Source organism: Lithobates pipiens, unplaced genomic scaffold (assembly GCF_037356315.1).
Source record: "Lithobates pipiens isolate NorthernLeopardFrog02 unplaced genomic scaffold, aLitPip1_a1.2 Scaffold_19, whole genome shotgun sequence".
In the NCBI taxonomy this organism is placed as follows: domain Eukaryota; kingdom Metazoa; phylum Chordata; class Amphibia; order Anura; family Ranidae; genus Lithobates; species Lithobates pipiens.
The window spans coordinates 218,170,928-218,194,555 of record NW_027507764.1 but is presented as its reverse complement, the minus strand read 5'-3'; the positions used below and the strand labels follow the sequence as shown (position 1 = coordinate 218,194,555).

The following is a 23,628-nucleotide window of genomic DNA, read 5'->3' as shown; positions in this document are numbered from 1 at the left end:
TCATTTACACTTTCATGGGATCTTGCAGCGATGTGCAGCACATAAGACTTCCTTTGCTCTTATTTGCATTACTGGAGCTCGGTTGAGCTCAGTCCTTGCCAGCACTTTCAGCAGTGTAGTATAGGAGAAGACCCAGCTGGAGCCTTGAGAAGAACCCATCATTTGGTTTCTGGTCACATGCAGAATCCTCAGTTGCCCTACACTCTATACCTTGCACTCAAAAAAGTACATAAGCTTTTTTTTTGTATTCAGGCTTTTCGACCCTATAGACTTCGAATGATAGTACCTGTAAACACACAATATGCACATTTTTGTGTTTTTTTGCACCTGAAGAACATTATCTCCTCCTTTAGAACAGCTATTTGTTCTGTGCCCATCCCAGGAAACAAATGCCTGAATCTTGATGCACATACAAAATTGTTTGAGAAAAGCTTATAAAATGCTGAAAAAAATGTTTCAAAATCACCCAGAATATTCTCATCTTAGATTCCACTTAGGTGTGAATAAAGAGGAGCCACTGCAACACAAAGAAATATATAAAATGTGCGACCACACTTCACTCCGATCAGAGTCTATACCAGTAACGTATCATCAAGTGTGCAAGCAGGGCACCCAGGCCCTGAGGGAAGGGGGGCCCAGGGTGCCCTGTCACACACTGCACACCAGGAGTAATCCAACCAATCCCCCCTGCTTTTCTGAGACACCCTATACTGGCATCCCCTCACCAATCCCCCTGGTGCCCCCTCCTTGTAGCACAGCTTTCTTCTCCCTCCTCCCACTAAACTCTCCAAATATGTGCTTTGAATTCTGTCCTGGAGTGTTCCCCCATCCCTCACAGGACCAATCCTGCATTCCCCCTGCCCCCAAGGTCTGCTTGCCAGCTTCCCCTCCTCCCCCTTCCACTGACTGCATCTGTTGCGGGGGCGGAAGATCGGTGTCAGGATGGCGAGTCTGTGGGTGGGGGATGTCTGGTAAACATGATATGGATGAACACAATTAGTGTTCCTTAATGAACACAATGAGTGAAAGGTACTGATCTCTCCGGTGTTAATTCATCACAGTACAGTATTTATTCATCTGCAGTGCAGCTGAGGGTGCAGAGAAGGGGACTGAGGACTCTATGGGGTTGATTTACTAAAATTGGAAAATGCTAAATTTGGTGCAGCTCTCCACAGAAACCAATCACCTTCCAGTTTTTTTTGTCAAAGCTTAATTGAACAAACTGAAGTTAGAAGCTGATTGGCTACCATGCACAGCTGCACCAGAATTTTCACTCTCCAGCTTTAGTAAATCCAAGTAAGGCCTCATTCAAGCAGTGAAGACTACAGTGAATACTACTCCACCCTTCGAGGACATGTTTATCTACACAGGGATATACAGATGTTCCATTCACCCCCATGCAGACAGTCCTACTGATGTCAATTGGGAAATAGTGGCTTCACAGATACAGCTGCTGCTCTCGATTTGAAATCTGTGTAAGTGCACGATCCTGAACTTACACTGTCTATGTTTGGGGCTGATGGAGAGCAGTGGCTGTGTCCATGCAGCTGCTGTGTCCCAATTGGCATGAATGGGAATAACTGCACAGAGATGCACAGAAAACCTGTGCATCCCCGTGTGTGTAAATATGGCCCTCGCATGAGGATGCAGTTTAGTATGCCATGGAACCATGCGTCAGAGGGGGGGGCAGAGTCACTGGGTGCCCCCCCCCCCCTCCGTTATAAAAAGAACTGTCAGAAGAAGAGAAGCGTCACACAACGGGAGCCTCCCATTGCGCGGAGCGGCCCGTGAACCAAGAAGAGACACAGTGGAGGAAGATGCCGGACGAGAACACCGGACCAAGAAGAAGAGGATCGGAGGAAGAAAAGAATCAGAGTAAGAAGAAGATGGAGGAAGAAACCGAAGGATGAAGAAAAGAAGAAGGAAGAAAGAAGATGAAAGAAGACTTTAATAAAGGAATTGTCAAAGACCGTCTCCTGTCATTTTTAACATTTTGTCACTTTTTTGGTGAAATGGTAGGGGTACTTTTGCACCCCCTTACCATTTCACCCAGGGGGAGAGGCCAGGATCTGGGGGTCCCCTTGTTAAAGGGGGCTTCCAGATTCCAATAAGCAGACCCCCACAACCACCGGACAGGGTTGTGGGGATGAGGCCCTTGTCCTCATCAACATGGGGACAAGGTGCTTTGAGGGGCTACCTCAAAGCACCCTTTCAGTGTTGAGGGCGCTCTCTCGTCCCTCCCTCTTTTCCTGTGGCCTGCCAGGTTGCGTGCTCGGGTAAGGGTCTGGTATGGATTTTGAGGGGGACCCCCACACCATTTTTTTTTGGCACGGGGTTCCCCTTAATATCCATACCAGAGCCGAAGGGCCTGGTATGGAATTTCGGGGGACCCCCACGCCTTTTTTTTCTTATTTTTCTTAATGCTAATGCTAACATGACCTGTGTGCAATGCAAATAGCCTTAAAAAACCCATAGAAGATGTACAACATTAGAATCATACTATAGCTTGTAGTCAAAATATTCAATCGGGAATGTATGATTGCAGCATCATAAGTGAGTTTCGCTGCTCCGTCAAATCTTCTTTAAACATTCCGACAGACACCATAAGCCTTCAATGACAGATTCGACCGTAATTCATTTGGATTTTTGGACGAATTCAATTTTTTTTTTTTACGAAAAACTAAATAAATAAAAACGAATTTTGGGAGTAACTAAATAAATGTATTTTTCGGACGAAAATGAAATTCCGAAACAAAATATTTTAGTCTGCATGTCTAGTATTTACAAATGCAGCAATTTAGAAATTGGATGAAAGGTTTAGCACTGGGAAACACTTTTTGAAAGATAAATAGTGAATTTTATATATATATATATATATATATATATATATATATATATATATATATATATATCTCTATCAGACCAAAATGAGGGGCAGTTCCTCGAAATCAGGGATAGTTAGGGGCTATGCAGTTGATCTGGGGTGAAGTCTGAACTGAATTTATTCAACTGGCCACTTTTACTACATACAGTATATACACATCAAATGTATAGCACGATCATGTTATAGAAGGTTCATGGTTACAGAATGCAATGAAGACATCAAAGTAGAAAAGGCCATAAATGTTTGAAGACATATACACATGCAGGAAACCAATTCTGCTTTTAAACTTTTATGCGCGTGAGGTGTCGCTGATACATACTTAAAAATGTACATTTTAAAGCTAAAAACAAATGGCAAATGCACAAAGACCCTATTGTATAAAACATAGCCTTTGTACAGTACATGAATCTTTACAAGCAGCTCAGTGAAAACAAGAGCAGAATATTTATAACTTGCTAGTCCTCCCGAGGATTACTTCAGTCAGCTTGGTCTGACTCAGTCTTGAAATGATTGCTCATTGGAGAGCCATTTGTATAGTTTTCTAGGGTTTCTAGGAGAATTAAGGTAGTGAGAGCAGCTTGATGAAAGCTCTATATATATTGTTTTAACCTCAGCAGCCTGATTTTAAGAACCCATGGCAGATAAAGGCAGAGACACAAGAGAAGTACATGTTTATATTGGGAAGTAAAATGCACCAGTTTATGGATTGTCAAAGCACAGTCGCGGGTTACTTTTTTCATCGCCTCCAGATCTGACTATTGGGCCTCTTTCACACGGCGGCTATTGTTAAAAGCATGTTAAAGCATGTTTTGTTATTTTGCAATTCCAAGACTCCAGGCACAGGGATCACTTGCAGTTGTACATTGCGATTAGCAGCGTTTACATGCATTTACATGCGGCTGCGTTGGAACATTCTTGCCATTTCTGATGCGCTTCCTGATGTTTTTCTTTCCTCGTTGTTGCTGCTATCCGCATGAGAAATATTACACTGCGATTACCTGCGGTTATGTGCAGATAGCTGCGCTAAATAGGTCCTGGATGCAGTCAAATTATTTTTTAAGAAATGCACAAAGCCCCATGTAATGAAACCATTGCTAAATGCAGTGTGTGAATAGGGCCATAGGAAAGCATTGTGTGAGTTTAGGTGTGGTAGATAACTTCTATCTGCAGCTAAAAGCTGAATTCTATCCACCCGTGTGAAATGGGTATACGCTACACAACGGACAGTGAAGGGAGCGAGATTACAAATGAAACATTTTGTTTGTATTATTAGGTAATTTCCTCTTTATTCAGAGTGCAGAGACACATGAAGAAAGGGCAGTGCCAAATTTCAAGCACGTTTACTTGAAGCTGCTTTTATTGTGTTGTAATTTTTACAGATCTTCATGGAAAAAATTGTGAAACTGATAGTTGTTGCTTTGGTGAAATTTTGTCAAAGTAAACAAAAGCAGGAGGAAACTGAGAGCATAATCCTTCACCAAATAGTTGCTGCTGCAGTTAACCTCTACTTGAAGTTTGGCACTAGGACTTTGCCTTATGGTTTACAGCGTTCTGCTACCTGTGTTTCTGTGTTGGATCATGTTTCCGTTCTGATCCATCTGACAACGCTTGTACTCTACCTGAACTGACCACGGCTTTTTCTTCGACCATGTCTCTGCTTGATCCTGCTGTCTGTGACCTGCAAGCCTGATGAGTAACTACTGTCTGTGACCTGCCAGCCTGCCAAGTACCTGCTGTCCTGCGTCACGATCCAGTCTGCATCCATGTAAGCACAGACCCCTCATCTGCAGCCTTTACCATCTGAACTACTAGAGACTCATGCCACCCCAGGCTTCTGTGCCTCCTGTTTACTCTATCAGGGGCACCATGCCGGAGGAGTAAGAGATTGCCTTACTCTCCACATCAGGCTCCAGCTCCACGTATGTGACAGAAGGTATGCTGTGGTGTCTGCCACCAAGCCATCAGTAGCAGATCCTTTAACTGTTGTAAGCTCAATTAATCCTTTAAATATGTAAGTATATTATGCACTCAAAAAATCAAATGCTTAAAGGCTCATCAAAACCACATCTCAGGCTTCAACATCCACCTAAATGGAGACCCCTCTTTTCATGTGATGATCTCTCTGCACAGCACTGGACTGGTGAAGCAAGCCTGACAGGGAGAGCAACAGCTGCCACTGCTATACCACACGGCAGTCCACCAGATGGATCGGGCATTCACAGCTTCAACACAAGCCCACTCTGCTCACTGGAGATACCGGAAGGAACAGACAGCGATATGGAGGAGATGGGAAGCATCCTGTTGCTAGCAAGCATCCAGATGTCCTAGCAATGGGACACTTCCTTTCCCCTCCATGTCACTGTCTGCGTGTCAGATGCTCGATTGGATAGGGATCTGGAGAATTTGCAAGCCATGTTAATTCATGAAACTCGTTGAACCATTTTTGCAGTGTGGCAGGGCTCATTATCCTGTTGAAAGAGCCGAAAGGGAATACTGTTTTCATGAAGTGGTGTACTTGATCAACCATTTTACACTTTTTTATTGTTTTACTAATTGATCATATCCTGGCTTTTGACCTTTTGATACCTTGAACTTCATATATCCAGTGGCAGAAAGGGTGGGCTTTAAAGCCCACCACTGCACATGAAGTTGTGTTTTGAGAGCATGCTCCCTTCGCACTCCCAGCCCACTGACAAACTTTCACCGACAATGCTCAGTCCCATGCCACCTCTTGGACATTAAATGGGACTAAACCCACCGGTTTAACTCTTCCAAAACAGTTACTTTTTTTCAGACATGTTGTAAATGATAACTTTCACAGTTGCTTGTGCTCTCAACAAAACTGTCAAGCCATAAAATAGTTTGTGTCATAGCTGATCACATGTGCAGCACCATGGCAACTGCAGATCAAACTGACGCTAAGATGGCAGCTTCCTTGAGTGTAAAGGATAGGAGGGCTCAGTTCTGCTTTAAAGCCAGCTTAAAGAGCCACTGGGAGGTGGCGTTAGGGATCAAAATGGCCTCAATGCATTAAGAAGCTTATGTGAGATGAATGCATTTCTACTGATGATGTATGACTGATATCTATAAAGGAAAAACTGCTTCTTTGCCTATACTGTCTATATCCACTTGCCTGCTGTGCTTAATAGCAACTATTATCCAAGCTATATTATCTAAAAGCATACTTACTTGATTTTCCCCGGGCCTTGCCCATATCCTTTTGCTTCAAGTTTTCTATAGAAGTTTCTTAACTTGGCTTCAAAATCTCTTCTGTATGGTGAAGGAGCCCTTGCACTAGCACGTTGAAGCCCTAAGGAGAATGAAATATGGCAATATACCATTAGAACATGTAATGTTGTCACAATGTTTACAGCAGCATTTGCACAGAAAATAATGCCACACTTTTCCAAAATATTAGTTACACAATAGTCCCGATTGGCTATAAAAATAGAAAATTGTAGACTAACTGAAGATGTGTGTAAAACTTGTGGTAAAAATAAAAAACGGATTATGGTATAGTTGGAGAGGGCAGGGACAGCCATCCATGTATGGGCTATGCTTAAAAAAAAATTGTTTGCTTTAGATAGAATGAGCAATGGAAAAAATGTCAAGTTTTTTTATTTTTTTTGCTATGCTTTGTTACAATAGGGAGTACTTCCTTTTTACTTCATGTCTTGAAGGCACAACAGAAAATCAGAGCAAACCTCTCCAAAGTAAAGCTGGCCATACACAGAGCAAATTTGGGCCAGTTCCTGGTAAACCAGTTAAAATTTTAAACTGGTGGCACCAACCCCATCCAGTCTTTGATCTGAAAATCAAAAGAGCTGCGCAGAAAATCTTCAGCCAAACACCAACTGGCAATGCAACCGCTGTTCGGGTATTCTAACAACTGTGAGTGCCGATATATAATAGTTGGCAGGAATATCATATCATATCAATATTGTTCAACACACAAGGCTGAATGAGAGAAATCTTACAACGTATGGTCAGCTGTCCCATTTTTGCCTGATATAGGATTCTAACTGCCCAACAGTCCTGGGCCATCTTTGTTGTATTTTTAAAGATGTGAAAAATATTTTCAATTGGTGAAAGGTCTGAACTCTTCTACTAGTAAGCCATACTGTTGTCATAGATGAAGTATGCAGTTTAGCATTGTCCTGATGAAATATGCAAGGTCTTCCCTGAAAAAGACATTGTCTGGATGGGAACACATGCAGCTCTAAAACTTAGATACAGTATATCTTTCAGCAATGATGGTGCCTTTCAAGATGTGCAAGCTGCCCATTCCATAAGCACTAATGCACCCCCATACTATCAGAAAAGCAGGCTTTTGAAATGAGCACTGATAAGAGGCTGGAAGGTCCCTCCCAGCTTTAGTCCAGAGGACGTGGCACCCATGGTTGCCAAAAAGAATGTCACATTTTAATTCATCTGATCACAGAACAGTTTTGGACACGGCGAAATTTCTGGATCATGTTCAGATATGGCTTCTTCTTTGCATGATAGATCTTTAACTTACAGTTTTGGATGGCCAACTCTGTTCACAGACAGTGATGTTTGAAGTATTCCTGAGCTCATGCAGTGATGAATCCGGTGATATAAGTTCTGGCTCTATATAGATACTGCGTGCATGCGTCCACTAATCACGCCTCTGATGACGACCTATTGGTTGAAATGCATCAGGTGATGCCTTAAAGACACAAGCACGCTACGAGCAGGGCCAAACTATCTCTTTTTTTTTTTAACTTTGTCCTGTGAGCTATTTCGCAATAAATTCATCATTTATCCAAACGAGCTTCACTGTGCACTTTCTTATATCTATTTTTGGGAGAATTTCCGTTATTGGATAATAGATTGGAGCAGTGTTGGATCCTGAGCAGAGACCAGTCACTAAACTGTGCCTGCAGTGCGGGACAGCAGTACATGCTGGGGCCTGGAGACATCCCTGGAACCTGTGCCTATATGCTTATATTCATCTGCCCTCTAGTAAGAGTAATTTATAGGTGTACCATGGTGTGATGTATCATTGCATACACTGAAGCTGGTCCGAGGGTCCTGTCTTTTCTACACACCATCTTCCCCGGTTTCCATTTCCTTCAGGCTTTTTTCTTCAAGCGCTGCATATGAACTCTTTTCATCACTGAATCATGCTTGTTTTTAATGCAGTACTGTCTGAGGGCACCAAGATCACAGGCATCCAATATTGTGTTTTGGCCTTGTCCCTCGCACACAGAGATTTCTCCAGATTCTTGGAAACTTTTGATGATTTTCTGCACTGTAGATGATGATATTTTTAAAGTCGTTTCAATTTTCAGTTGAGGAACTTTAGTCTGAAAGTGTGTGACAATGTTTAAATGCAGGTTTTCACGGATTGGTGAACCTCGGCCCATCTTTACTTCGGAGACACTCTGACTCTCTTTTTATACCTAGGCATACTACTGACCTGTTTCCAATTAACCTAATTAGTTGTAAAATGTTCTTCCAGCTCTTCCTTAATATCACTTTACCTGTTTTTTTTCTTAAAATGGTGCATTTTCTCATTTGATAGTTTCTATTTATGGATTTATGAGATTTGCATATCATTGCATTGTGTTTTTATGTAAATTCTATACAGCATCCCAACTTTTTTGGAATTGGGGTTGTAATAAAATATTACTATTATTGCAGTAATGTTGAAAATATACTGTAAATAGATTGAGCTGTCCATAAAAACAAGTATTTGGTTGGCAGCCCTGTATTTTAGAGAGGGAAAATGGCAACAGGTACACCCATGGCTGAAATGTCAGATGATTTATCAGGAACTGGTGGAAATTGGAAATTTGCTCCATGTATTGCCAGCTTTACTCTGGAGTGATTTCTTCAAGAAGTAAAGGAAAATCCCCCCAGATATAAAAAAAAAAAAGAGTTGACAGGAGTTTTACCATTGCCTAGTCTATCTAAAATTAATTTAGGATTAAAACTAACTAATACCATTATAAATTAACAGGGATAATATCTGACATACTATACTAAACAGTAAATGGGTACATCAAGTGAAAAAAAAATGTTTTCAACTGGTAGATTTATTGCTAAATGATGAGATTTCCCACTTTCAATTTATACTTTACCTGGGGAATTCTGAGGGGAGGAACCCGGAGAACAGCGAGGGGAGAAGCTGTATCCCGGGTGGAAGGCTGCCTGTAGTGGGATGTATGACATGATATCTTCTTCAAAAAGGCTGCAAAAAATTTGTAAAGCAGAAATGCACTTTTCAGTCAAGCATATAAATATAATGTATTTTGCAAGTTTCACATAGATTAAATACCATTTCAAGCTTTTAAAACGTTTTTAAACAACTACCCATTTGTGTGAATGGTACGATCTATTGGCATTCCCCAAGTATCATCTTGAAGGAAAGATAAAGTCTTATTGTATATAATTGTATTTAGAAAGTTTAAAACTAAAAACATGTAAAAAAACAAAATTTTTTTCTTTTATTTAATCAGAAAAAAAAAATTAAAATTGCACATGAATATTTCATATTTACATTTCAATCTATCTGGTGGAGCTCCATTTGACGTTTTTAACACATTCCTATTCTTACCTGCTTCACTGGATAAATATGGTTTGGCTAAAACTCAATAGATCAAGCTCAAATGTACACATACTAACTGAAAAGGTCAGTGTAGTTCTGTAAAGACATTCAATGAGTCCAAAAATCCAAAAGAAAACAGCTTCTGCTCTGCTCCCTCTTTAGAAAACCCTTAATGCTCTGGCATCAGTGTAGTGTATATTTGTAAATTAAAGTTTTAAATAGATAGGAAAAACAGATATAGAACATCTGTTTTAAAATCTGACATTAAATAATAGGCTAAAACCTACTCAAGCCTTTAAAAATTCTTCTTAAAGCTAATTATTATTATTATTATATAGGTTTTATATAGCGCCAACAGTTTGCTCAGCGCTTTACAACATGAGGGCAGACATTACAGTTACATTACAATTTGGTACAAGAGGAATCAGAGGGCCCTGCTTGTTAGAGCTTACAATCTAAAAAGGAAGGGGCTAATGAACTGTGTTGACAAATCAAGATATCTAAAAGTGGATAGGAAGGGCTATCAAGTGATAGGACTATTGGACTCATATAATAGCTTTGAAATCAGTTGTTTGGTGAAAGGGCTGCACATACTCTGTTACATAAAGTAAAATATAAATTTTAAGAAAGAACAGCTTTCTTAATATGTGTTTCCACCTTTGCAGCCATATTTGAGAAACCATCATTGTATGTTTGCTATGTGTTCCCATTCATACAGCGTACTTAAGATAATTAAAAATATATATTTCTTACTTTTCTAGTTGTTTCTTTAGAGAAAGGTTATACATATAACTCTATAGGCAGCTTGTATTGTTCTGAATAACTAACAAAGGACCAATTGATTTAAAAGTGCATTAACATACAATGTACCACCCACAACTTGAGATCTTTGTGGTAAACATAACTTCCTAGGGCTCCTTAACATTTTATTGAAGAGAAGAACTTCAGTTTTGGAGTTTTCAGAAGAAAAAAGTAAGTATAAAGGTTAGCATTTTTGTAATTTATGCTATGTGAATGGGAACATGTAACAAATATAAAGTAGCTGTTATCCCAAATTGGCTACAAAATGGAAATACACTTTAACCACTTGCCGACCAGCCGCCATCATTATACTGCGGCAGGTCAGCACGTACCCACGAGCCATCGTAGCTGTACGTCGGCTCTTTTAAGCGGGATAGCAGGCGCACTGCGGGTGTGCTGATCCTCGTGACCGGCAGTCGTGATGACCCCCGGCCACGAATGGTCGCGGGCATGAGAGGCAGAACAGGGATGCGTGTGTGTAAACACACATGCATCCCTGTTCTGAGAGGAGATGCAGATCCGTGAGTTCCTAATAGCTGGGAACCACAATCTCTCATCTCCTATAGTCAGTCTCCTCCCCCTACAAGTTAGAACACACAGTCAGGGAACACAGTTAACCCCTTGATCGCCCCCTAGTGTTAACCCCCTTCCCTGCCAGTGACATTTATACAGTAATCAGTGCATTTTTATAGCACTGATCGCTGTATAATTGTCAATTATCCCAAAAATGTGTCAAAAGTATCCGATGTGTTTGCCATAACGTCGCAGTCATGATAAAAATTGCAGATCGCCGCCATTACTAGTAAAAAAAATAAAATAATAAAAATGCCATAAATCGAATCCCTTTTTTGTAGATGCTATAACTTTGTGCAAACCAATCAATATACGCTTATTGTAATTTTTATTACCAAAAATATGTAGAAGAATACATATCGGCCTAAACTGAGAAAAAATTTGCTTTTAAAAAAAAAAAAAAAATTGGGTATATTTATTATAGCAAAAAGTACAAGATATTGTGTTTTTTTTTTTAATTGTCGCTTTTTTTTGTTTATAGCGCAAAAAATAAAAACTGCAGAGATGACCAAATACCACCAAAAGAAAGCTCTATTTGAGGGGAAAAAATACATCAATTTTGTTTAGGAACAGGGTCGCACGACCACGCAATTGACAGTTAAAGCGACGCAGTGCCGTATCGCAAAAAGTGCTCTGGTCATTGAGCAGCCAATTCTTTCGGGGCTGAAGTGGTTAATGTTAGGAATGTATAAAAGATCCCCTGCACATGCCAAGACTGTTCTGTGGTAGAGAATGTTATTTTAGAGACAGGCGTTACAGAACTTGACAAAAACTAAAATTTCGATGTTTACTGGGCAACAACGATCTCAGATTTCAATGTCCTGGTCTCCTTGTGGCAGTAGCGTAATTGTGGCAATAGTGTATTTGTAGTATCAGAATATGCTTAGAGTTAGCAAATAGAGTGATTTTTTAATTAATATGGCACACTAACTGGTAACATTACAAGAGTAGGTTTGAACACATTGAAATAAGTATGGTTAGGTCGAATGAATTTTGTGTATATTTAAAAATAAATGCACAGACCAAGCAAACTGGAAAAATAGAAGATAAATACTGTATATAGCCAAGAAAACTGGAAAGGGGGATTCTACTCTACTTACTAATTAATTTAACCCCCCCAGTGGACCTCTTGACAATTAAAAGGAAAAGATGGCAACCACTGCAGGAATATGAAGACTTAAGGCCTCTTCCTGCTTGCAATTCCACCGCCAGTGATAGGTGGGTATCTTAAAGTAAACTTGTCAGTAAATATGGATGCTGTCATTGCTGACCCCTTTTTGAAAATGCTAGCTACTTTGCTGCTATACTGACCGGCCGGATTTAATACTTTCTGATATACGGACATGAAACAAGTATGCAGATCAGGAAAGTCAGAGAAAAGTCAAAATTACTTATTAGCATACTTTTTTTTCCCATAAAGGTTCTCACAGTGGCTAAGCAAGCGGGTTAGAATGACAGCCATGTTTTCTCTAACAATTGAATTCTTAACCTGACCATACATGGTTTACATTTTTTTTATTCAGCAAGTGCGCTGAATCAAAAACTGAAACATCCACACATTTGAGATTGATGGGGGAATCTTCCCCACTGTGCTATTGTATTCTGACAGCAGGGAGACTCCTGCCTATTGCTTACAGTGCTGATTGAGCGGCTTTTATCCAACAGGGCAGTTGAACAGAAGTCAATCAGTAGATTGAAATTTGAAATTCGTCTGGTCCCTGCTGAACCATCCAAATTTTGATCTATGCATGACTAGCCATTCGGAGACCTAATTTAACTTGCTATCTACTAAAAGCACAAATATCACTTTTGCTTAGTTTATGACATTTACTGCTTTCAATCAATGCAGGCAGAAGAGGTGATGTGGCTATATTTAGGTGCTGCAACCAAGGAATGATCACAGCTGAAGATAACAATGGGCTTCAAATATATTACACACATATTGCAGTGCAATATTTTTGATCCTTTAGTAATGTTTACGGGCCCATTTACATCTTTGCGGTATGCCAACGTGCATTATGCTGCATGGTAAGGTGCATTAAGGCATCTAATTCAAAAATAATGTGCTGCTAATGCACCCTAGTGTGCCTAAAATCACGTATGGCCCTTTGTTTCTAACACAGTGCAGTACTATTCATTCCCATGCATTGCAACACGTTACAATGGCATATTTAAAAGTTACTGGTATTAAAAAAGACTTTTCCATTTAATCTACAGCCACTATGATCTTTTAAAACTTTTCAAAAAAGTGGCTTTCTTGCAAAATGTCAATTTGAAGATATTAATTACACGATTGTAGTGGTTCTCAACTCCTGTCCTCAGGACCCAATAACAGGCCAGATTTTAAGTATTACCTTGTTGGGGAAAAACTGCAATCACTGATAGCACCCGTGATGTATTTAAGTTATCTTGCAAACCTGGCCTGTTAGTGGATCCTGAGGACAGGAGTTGAGAACCACTGCACTATTCAAATTTCGGTATCCCTTCCAAAAGGGGTTTAATTTTTGGTATGATGCTTTCTAAGGGTTTTCTACACGTGGGATGCAGACACTGAGGGTTTTCTCATTACAACCCTCTGTTGGATGGTTATAATTAAGGCAAATTCTCATATTCAGACTGAAAAAGGACAAAAAAAACAACAGTTTCTCCAGAACAGAAAAGGTGTAAGTCCTCATGCACGCCGCTGGGCATCTACTTAAAAAAAGTGCCTAAAGTCATGTATTTCACACACATTTAGGTGCATTCAGGCACACCAAGCATTTCGGCATTAATGGATTAATTTGTTTTGGCCATTGGAACACATTAATGCTCAAATGCGCCCAAACACATCTAGCATTTTAGATGCATTTGCACGCATTTAGGTGCTTTAAGCATTTTTTCTGCTCAAAAGCTTGTCTCTTGAAAGCACTTTTGATTTTTTTAAATGTGTAAAGGCCCCTCTTCTAATAGGCCTGCAAATGTCTATGCGTGCATGGACACGTAGGTCAACATAGAGCTGCTTTTATGGGATGGAAAAAAAAAAAAAGGTGAAACGCCTATAAAAAGTGACATTTTTTAATCCCAGTGTGCATGAGGCTTAAAACTGTGACCAAGTTTGATAAAGTCCTTCTCCAATGTTTATAACCTGGATAGGATTGTTTTTCTCTACAAAGCAGTTACAATTCATTAAGACGACATTAATCAATATATTTATTCTCCAAAAAAAATCTATACACATTCACTACTTAATGGCACTGTAATCTACCTTCATTAAATTGTTTATTACTGTGTTTTTCTGCCACCTTGTAACATCCTCCGTTAGCCCAAACCTCTCCTTTTCCCTCCTTTATCTCCATTTGTTTGGAACTAGAATTGCACATTAGATGCAGTCATGTGCAATGCACTTTGCACACTAGACACACACTAATCTTTCTCGGAAGTGAGCAAGAGAAGGTAGCCACATTCTACATACATTAGGACCATGGAGAATGAGCATAGTCACCCTCTAAAAGAAAGTCGGATCACAGAAGGAAAAAAAAAAGAATCTGGAGGTTTGGAGGAGGCTGAGAGCAATAGAAGGTACTTTTTTGAGTTAAAACTACATACTTGAATAAAATATATATTTTTTTTACCTCGAGTTTAATATCACTGTAATACCTTTCTTATCTTCCATCTGTACAGTGAATACAATGTTCTGCCACACATACATCATAGTGCTTAACTGGACCAATGCCAAACAGAGACTCACAGTTGAGAAATGCTGCTGATTATGATATCAGTGTTTACATGGCTCCCTGTTAAACAATCCAGCTTCTGTTCATTTCAAATGATTACTGTTAACTTCAAAGCCTTGGGAGAACCTAGATAACACTTCACAGCAACTCAGAACGGATTCTGTGAGAAAGTTACATTTCCTGATTAAACATGTTTTCCAAATTACTGAACACTTCAGACTTCATCTCGAGTCTCTAATTAAACAGAAATGAAGTCATACACACCTGCAGCTTGCAATATAAGATGAAGCCTGAAGTGATTTCATATATTTTAGAAAACTTTATAGATGAAATCAGGGGTATAACAAAGCATAAGTACATTTCAGAATCTCTTAGTGCCGGAGGTGATTTACATCTTATACATTACACTTTATAATGGGGGGTTATTGTAGAAGAAACAGCAATAACCTTTTCATCAAAGTATTTTATTTCACCAGTCACCCAGACATCAGATACCCACCAAACTGTACCTGTCATTGCAATGGGTTAGGATGCCGGTGGGGCTACTTATGGGCCACAGGTGGATAGAAGATTTTTTTTAATTGGACTAAAAAAGTCTATTGGTTGGCCTGACATGTTTAGCAAATATCCTCTTATGGAGTTTCAGTGCAAGGAAATTTTCAGTACTGAGAACAAACTCAAAGTGATGGAATGGATTGTTACCCAACATATATTATTTGGATAATGTCCATAGGCATACTGGTATAATAAACCAATTGCATTAATGCCGAAATCCAGGGGAAAAAAAGCATTGCTGGAACTTTGCTAAGTAAAGATAAATCACCTCTAATGGTAGATGTACAAGGTGTGGGTGGTGCTGCTTTAGGTAAAACTCTTACTTCATTCAACCCGAAAAGTAGGCACGGACTTCTATTAGTGACAGTGGGTCGCTCACTCTACACCTCATCCATTCTTAAAATGTCTTGTATTCACATTGTTTTGTGACCACCCTTTATTCTGTGTGTAGCACCCTGATTGTAGGCAAAGTTGCTAACAAATTTAGTTTGCTATTTGGTAACTAGCCTGGCTTATTGTTAGGGGTATCCACCGACTTTTCTCTAACTCTGGATTTGATGCACCTCTCTCTTCTGTCACTAGGGGCCATTGTTGCCTGTGGCATTAGAATGACAAGAGCATAGTTAATTCAGACTAGGGGTGGATGGGTTGTCTCAGCCAATTGTCAGGGGTTTATTTGGCCCCTTGGCCTGCTGGGAGAGTTTATTTTTTATTTGGGAGGAGTCAGGTGATTGGGGTTCTGGACAGCTGTCTGGGTGGACGTGTGTTACAAGGCTCCGGGTTGTTAGGCCAGAAGCCAGAGGCCTATCGCAGGAGCACCTGCCTGCTAGGCTGTCAAGGTTTGAAAGAAGCAGCGCAGGGTTGGGGCTTCAGGTCAAAAGCCCAACCAAGTTGCAGAGGTTCCGCTGGATGGGGAACCAAATTGTTGCCAGCAGTGAGAGAGAAACAGTTGCCATAATGGACGACCACTCCTGTTGCCAGGGGTAAGTGAGGATCAAGGCCAGGGGTAAAGGGGAAGCAGTCACCACCAAGGGACAACCACTCCTGTTATCAGAGACCAGTGTATGGAAGTCTGAAGAAGTACCAGAGCAGCCTTTTCACCAGCCGGGGACAGTGAAGAAGTGGGTTAGCAGGATTGAAGTTGAGGAGTATACATCGGGTTAGTTGTGGAAGAGCTCAGGGGATCCAGTGACGACTGGGATCTTAAAAACGTGAGAGAAGATCTGTAATGGGTTATTGTGCATTACATGTATAAATCTCTATTGACTGTTAAAAGTTCAGTTGCCATACGAGACAGCAGTTCTACAAATACACTTGCTGCAACCAGCTTAAAGGCTCTCCGCCTGTATAGCTGTCTGCCTATTATTTTTGCCTCTGAGTCTGCCAATTGCTATTGCATCTGCGTAAGGGTGTCCTGGCCCTCAGTCCACCAGTTCTGTTTAAGAGACAATAAATCTCCTTGCATTCAAAAAGGGACTGGCGCCCATGTTTCCGACTTGCATTACACCCACCATGCCTAATAACCCACACTTCGAGGAAGGATGTCAGCTCTCCCTGACTCTGGAGGTCACCATTAGGCCTTTAGGGGTCGGGGACACCACTACATGTAAAAAGAATATAAGGCATTTTTTAAATGGTTAAGGTAGGGGGAGCAACTCACTATCATCACCGTACTGTCCCCGGAGGTGTGTTTCAGCACTGTAAATTCAATGCTTACAGTACTCTTTGACATGAATGAAAGCACGAGTTGTAACTAATTCAGCACCACCCACACATGTTACACTTCTAATTAGGCGATCTTGTTTTACATATAAAGAATATCTACCCCACCCAAGATAGTGGACTACTAAAATAAATATAATTTTAGTGCATTAGTTATTGCATATATGCAGAAGAGCTGTCCATTCTACCCTGTTCTGTGGTTACAGAAGGTCAGCTGTCCTATGCATCAGTAAGTAAAAAAGAAGATGGGAAATACTTCCACATCTCCTTAAAGTGGAATCTTATGCTTAAAGTGGCTGTAAACCCATGGGGGAAAAAAAAGCAACCTGCAAGGCAAAGGCATAATGAGCTAGTATGCATAACATACTAGCTCATTATGAATAACTTACCTAAGAACAAAGCCCCCGAAGCGGTCCTCTGTCTTCATGTCTGCCGCTGCCATGGATCCTGGAGTGACTTCCGGGTCTCGCTGCTCCGGCGCTGTGATTCGCCGGAGCAGCGATGACGTCACTCGCGCGCATGCGCACGGGAGCCGACACTCGCGGCATGTCGCCGTGTTCTGCGGCCTGCCAAGTGCGTCTGCGCGCCGCTGTCTACGGCGCATGCGCTGTAGACAGCGGTGGCTATCTTCCGGTAAATATCTCCTAAACCGTATAGGTTTAGGAGATATTTCTTGGACCTACAGGTAAGCCTTAATCTAGGCTTACCTGTAGGTCAAAGTGGTTTGTAAGGGTTTACAACCACTTTAAGACATCATTGGACACCATGGGCTGGAAAGTACCTGTTTGTTAAAAGTCAGCATCTTTTAACAAAATATTTTGGCTGCAATTTCACTGTAAGCCACTAAACCTAATTTAGTAAATCAACCTTGCTGTCTGTGAGTACCCAAACATCCAGCTTGCTTTTTGAACATTTGGGTGACCCTGGGACCTGCACTGGAACCAAAGACCATAGAAATATATGGTGTGATTAAAGGCATCAGAGAAGGTAAAGTTAACTCTGAGTTCTACAATTTGCTCACTGATGCAAACTGAATATATTCACTGCACCTGAACTAGTACAGTACCTTAAAAGAATAACTAAATCAGCATCACAAGACAATTTTTCAAGTCCATGAGTGCCCTCTGTTCTAATGTAATGAATCTTCTCCCTGTAATGCAAAAAGAAAGATTGACCTTTACCTGCTGATGTGGTTCAGGGATTTTCATACAAAGGTACAACTGTACTTTAAATATAAAAGATCCACACCCAAAATTCCTGGATTGCGTATGACGGAAGGTGTTGTAGTCAAAGGTGTTGAAGGTGTTGTAGTAAACTGACAGTTATTCATGATGTTCATGGATGATGAAATGCTCTGTGTGTGTGTATGCATGGTTACTTTTATAGTGCAAAGAAACAAATACCTGAGCGCATGGTTTCTTGCTAAACTGGGTTGACGTTCCTGTAGCATTTCAAATATGTTTGGCTGTCGCAGAAAGGCAACAATCTTATCATTATAAGCTGAAATGAGTAAAAATAGAGTAATTCAATTATTTGTAAACCCTTATCTTCTTAAACAAACCATTTTGTTTACAAATAGAAGGCAAAACGCAAAACGTGTATGTATATATATATATATATATATATATATATATATATATACACAGTATCTCACAAAAGTGAGTACACCCCTCACATTTTTGTAAATATTTTATTATATCTTTTCAAGTGACAACACTGAAGAAATTACACTTTGCTACAATGTAAAGTAGTGAGTGTACAGCTTGTATAATAGTGTAAATTTGATGTCCCCTCAAAATAATTCAACACACAGCCATTAATGTCTACACCGCTGGCAACAAGTGATTACAATCCTAAGTGAAAATGTTCAAATTGGGACAAAGTGTCAATATTTTGTGTGGTCACCATTATTTTCCAGCACTGTCTTAACCCTCTTGGGTATGGAGTTCACCAGAGCTTCACAGGTTGCCACTGAAGTCCTCTTCCACTCTTCCACAATGACATCACAGAGCTGGTGGATGTTAGAGATCTGTAGCTCCCCAGTGCCAGCAGCACTCATGCAGCCCCAGACCATGACATTCCCACCATCATGCTTGACTGTAGGCAAGACACACTTGTCTTTGTACTCCTCACCTGGTAGCCGTCACACACACTTGACACCATCTGAACCAAATAAGTTTATCTTGGTCTCATCAGACCACAGGACATGGCTGCAGTAATCCATGTCCTGCGTGTTTCCAGCAAACTGTGCATCATCTTTAGAAGAGGCTTCCTTCTGGGACGACAGCCGTGCAGACCAATTTGATGCAGTGTGTGGCGTATGGTCTGAGCACTGACAGGCTGACCCCCCACCCCTTCAACCTCAACAGCAATGCTGGCAGCACTCATATGTCTATTTCCCAAAGAGAATATCTGGATATGACGCTGAGCATGTGCACTTAACTTCTTTGGTCGACCATGGTGAGGCCTGTTCTGAGTGGAACATGTCCTGTTAAAAAGCTATATGGTCTTGGTCACCGTGCTGCAGCTCTGTTTTAGGGTCTTGGCAATCTTCTTATAGCCTAGGCCATCTTTACGTAGAGCAACAATTCTTTTTCTCATATCCTCAGAGAGTTTTTTGCCATGAGGTGCTGTGTTGAACTTCTAGTGACCAGTATGAGAGAGTGAGAGCGATAACACCAAATTTAACACACCTGCTCCCCATTCATACCTGAGACCTTGTAACACTAATGAGTCACATGACACCAGGGAGGAAAAATGGCTAATTGGGCCCAATTTGGACATTTTCACTTAGGGGTGCACTCACTTTTGTTGCCAGTGGTTTAGACATTAATGGCTGTGTGTTGAGTTATTTTGAGGGGACAGCAAATTTACACTGTTATACAGTGAGCTGTACAGTGTTCAGTGATGTCACATGAAAAGATATAATAAAATATTTACAAAAATGTGGGGGTGTACTCACCTTTGTGAGATACCGTATATACTGTATATTTAAAAACATATACAGTATGTGTATATATATATATATATATATATATATATATATATATATATATATATATATATATACAGTGCCTTGTGAAAGTATTCGGCCCCCTTGAACTTTTCAACCTTTTGCCACATTTCAGGCTTCAAACATAAAGATATAAAATTTTAATATTTTGTGAAGAATCACCAACAAGTGGGACACAATTGGGAAGTGGAACGAAATCTATTGGATATTTTAAACTTTTTTAGCAAATAAAAAACTGAAAAGTGGTGCGTGTAAAATTATTCGGCCCCTTTACTTTCAGTGCAGCAAACTCACTCCAGAAGTTCAGCGAGGATCTCTGAATGATCCAATGTTGTCCTAAATGACTGATGGTGATAAATAGAATCCACCTGTGTATAATCAAGTCTCTGTATAAATGCACCTGCTCTGTGATAGTCTCAGGGTTCTGTTGAAAGCGCAGAGAGCATCATGAAGACCAAGGAACACACCAGGCAGGTCCGTAATACTGTTGTGGAGAAGTTTAAAGCCGGATTTGGATACAAAAAGATTTCCTAAGCTTTAAACATCCCAAGGAGCACTGTGCAAGCGATCATTTTGAAATGGAAGGAGTATCAGACCACTGCAAATCTACCAAGACCTGGCCGTCCCTCTAAACTTTCAGCTCAGACAAGGAGAAGACTGATCAGAGATGCAGCCAAGAGGCCCATGATCACTCTGGATGAACTGCAGAGAACTACAGCTGAGGTGGGAGAGTCTGTCCATAGGACAACAATCAGTCGTACACTGCACAAATCTGGCCTTTATGGAAGAGTGGCAAGAAGAAAGCCATTTCTCAAAGATATCCATAAAAACTTGTCTAAAGTTTGCCACAAGCCACCTGGGAGACACACCAAACATGTGGAAGAAGGTGCTCTGGTCAGATGAAACCAAAATCAAACTTTTTGCCCACAATGCAAAACGATATGTTTGGTGTAAAAGCAACACAGCTCATCACCCTCAACACACCATCCCCACTGTCAAACATGGTGGTGGCAGCATCATGGTTTGGGCCTGCTTTTCTTCAGCAGGGACAGGGAAGATGGTTAAAATTGAGGGGAAGATGGATGCAGCCAAATACAGGACCATTCTGGATGAAAACCTGTTGGAGTCTGCAAAAGACCTGAAACTGGGACGGAGATTTATCTTCCAACAAGACAATGATCCCAAACATACAGCAAAATCTACAAAGGAATGGTTCACAAATAAACGTATCCAGGTGTTAGAATGGCCAAGTCAAAGTCCAGACCTGAATCCAATCGAGAATCTGTGGAAAGAGCTGAAAACTGCTGTTCACAAACGCTCTCCATCCAACCTCACTGAGCTCGAGCTGTTTTGCAAGGAAGAATGGGCAAGAATTTCAGTCTCTCGATGTGCAAAACTGATAGAGACATACCCCAAGCGACTTGCAGCTGTAATCGCAGCAAAAGGTGGCTCTACAAAGTATTAACGCAAGGTGGCCGAATAATTTTGCACGCCCCACTTTTCATTTTTTTATTAGTTAAAAAAGTTTCAAAAATCCAATAGATTTCGTTCCACTTCACAATTGTGTCCAACTTGTTGGTGATTCTTCACAAAAAATAAAATTTTTATGTCTTTACGTTTGAAGCCTGAAACGTGGCAAAAGGTTGAAAAGGTCAAGGGGGCCGAAAACTTTCGCAAGGCACTGTATATATATATATATATAGATATATCTTTATATATAGATATATCTATATCAATATATTCCCAGAATATCCATGCGGGGGGGGAGCACAAACCTGACCACTGAAGTACAGGCAGGTTGTGCTTCCAGGAAAAAAAAAAATGCTTCTGCGCTCAAAAGCTTGCTGTGGGATAAGTATTGGAGAAAATCTCTACAAATCACACCACCGCATCGGCTGTGCTGCCACTCTCACAGGTCAGGGGGAACCCAGAAGAAACTGTAGAAGAAAAAAAAAACAGAGGGCGCACAAGCTTTGCACATTACCTTTGCAACACTAAAATGTATTTATAGGTAAAATAACATACTTTCAAAACGAGTGATAAAATCAAGCAGATGATAAAAAGTCCATCATATGTATCATCCAACAGGATCTGATGGCCAGTAAACTGGGGTGCGATGAAAGTCCAGAAAGTTCAAAAAGAGCTGACGCATTTTGAGGGGTAACCCCTCTTCTTCAGCTCTGAAGTTACCCCTCAAAACTCTTTTGAAGTCTTTTTGGACTCTCAGCTCTTTTTGGACTTTCATCCCACCCCAGTTTACTGGGCAGCAGATCCTGCTGGATGATACATATGATTTTATCACCTGTTTGTATTTTATTTTACCTATAAATACATTTTAGTGTTGCAAAGGTAATGCGCAAGGCTTGTGCGCCCTCTTTTGTGCTCCCAAGTAGTATGTTAAGATGAAAACTGCCCACGCTAAAATAGATGTGCTTCCATTCCTGTCGTGGTCAGTTTAATATAGGAAAGCAGGTTTACCATGTCTTTCACACGAAGGATGCAATGCAGCAGGAGAACACAACCCTCTATTACAAGTACGGTACATGGTAAAACAGCCACATATCAATATCATGAATATAAAATGTTGAGGTAACATACAGTGTATGTCAATAAATGATATGCTAGTAATACTACTAGTAAGAGCTACTAATGACAAGTACATATTTGTAATCAGAAAAGGCTATGGTATGTATTACAATCAATTTGAGTATTAAACAATGAAAAGACAAGTGATATACTTGACAAAACTCAGGCTGGCTTTATTTTAGCTACATAATACAATTAAAATTAGAACATATTATATATATATATATATATATATATATATATATATATATATATATATATATATATATTGTGGCGGTAGGACCCTGTGCTACCTGGAGGTTTGATGGTTTACGCCAGATTTTGGAGAGACGGGCATGCTGATTGCACAGCTGAAATTACTTGTGGTGATAAGGGGTTACTGCAGGCTGTCACTGCTGATAGCAAAAGTCTTCATGAGTTTAATGAAGCGCCACCCGAGCAAGGTGGTGAAGTTATGGTATTGCAGCCTGCTGTGTTTAAAAATGTTTTGCCACAGTTTAGTTTAAACAAAAGTCCAGAGAAAGTAGACTGGGACAGATGGGCAACAAGTCTGTTGGCTTTCTTAAAAGAAATTTCTGAAGGTAATAGTAAGGTGGACACTATTGCTGCTGTGACAAATGGAGAGGCTGCAAAGCCAATAGACACTGGTGCATTGGCTGTTGTAGAACTTAACCCCCTCCAGGCGGAAGGATCGGAAAAGGGCGCATACATAGCAGAAGTTTTGTCCACAGCAAAAGAGATGAGTAATGTTGAGTGTCAGGAAGGTGGGATAATGGATAGGGACTTGGAAGGGCTCAGTATTGCTGAAAATGAGAGGATGAGTGTGACGCATGCGATTCGCAGTGCTCATGGGGAGCCGCAAGTTTTGTCAGTTGCCTCTGAGGTGGGAGTCTCTTTGAGTGTCTCGGCCTCTCAAACCTTAGGAAATGAGGCCCTCCACGTGGTTGGTACAGGAAAAGTCCCTAGAGTTCTGTGTTTAGATGTGGCATGTGTAGAAATAACTGAGATGTTGTTGGAATTGGTGAAAATCTTTCCAATGTACACCTGCATGTATCCACAGCAGAGGGGCGACCTGGTACTGCGTAGTACCAATTGGGGGAGGCAGGTGGTACAGGTGATGTTAAGCAATGTTGATAAAAATTGGTTACTGCACTCTTGGTTACTTTTGTGGAAAGTTGTCTTAGCCCTTGTACACACGATCGGAGAT

The 23,628-nt window shown here is 40.6% G+C and overlaps 1 protein-coding gene across 4 annotated transcripts in view; it reads right to left on the bottom strand.

Moving 5' to 3' along the window:
* Positions 1-23,628, bottom strand: part of HECW1 (HECT, C2 and WW domain containing E3 ubiquitin protein ligase 1) — a 422,188-nt gene that overhangs the window by 49,289 nt on the left and 349,271 nt on the right. For 3 of the 4 annotated variants that reach the window (XM_077491691.1, XM_077491690.1, XM_077491693.1), the window contains 4 exons: positions 18,226-18,322; positions 17,889-17,972; positions 8,992-9,101; positions 6,074-6,194 (listed from right to left, as the gene is read on the bottom strand). In XM_077491691.1, coding sequence (XP_077347817.1) covers positions 6,074-6,194; positions 8,992-9,101; positions 17,889-17,972; positions 18,226-18,322 — 412 coding nt within the window. The remainder of the gene's footprint in view (positions 1-6,073; positions 6,195-8,991; positions 9,102-17,888; positions 17,973-18,225; positions 18,323-23,628) is intronic. The other variant, XM_077491692.1, reaches the window with a different exon arrangement.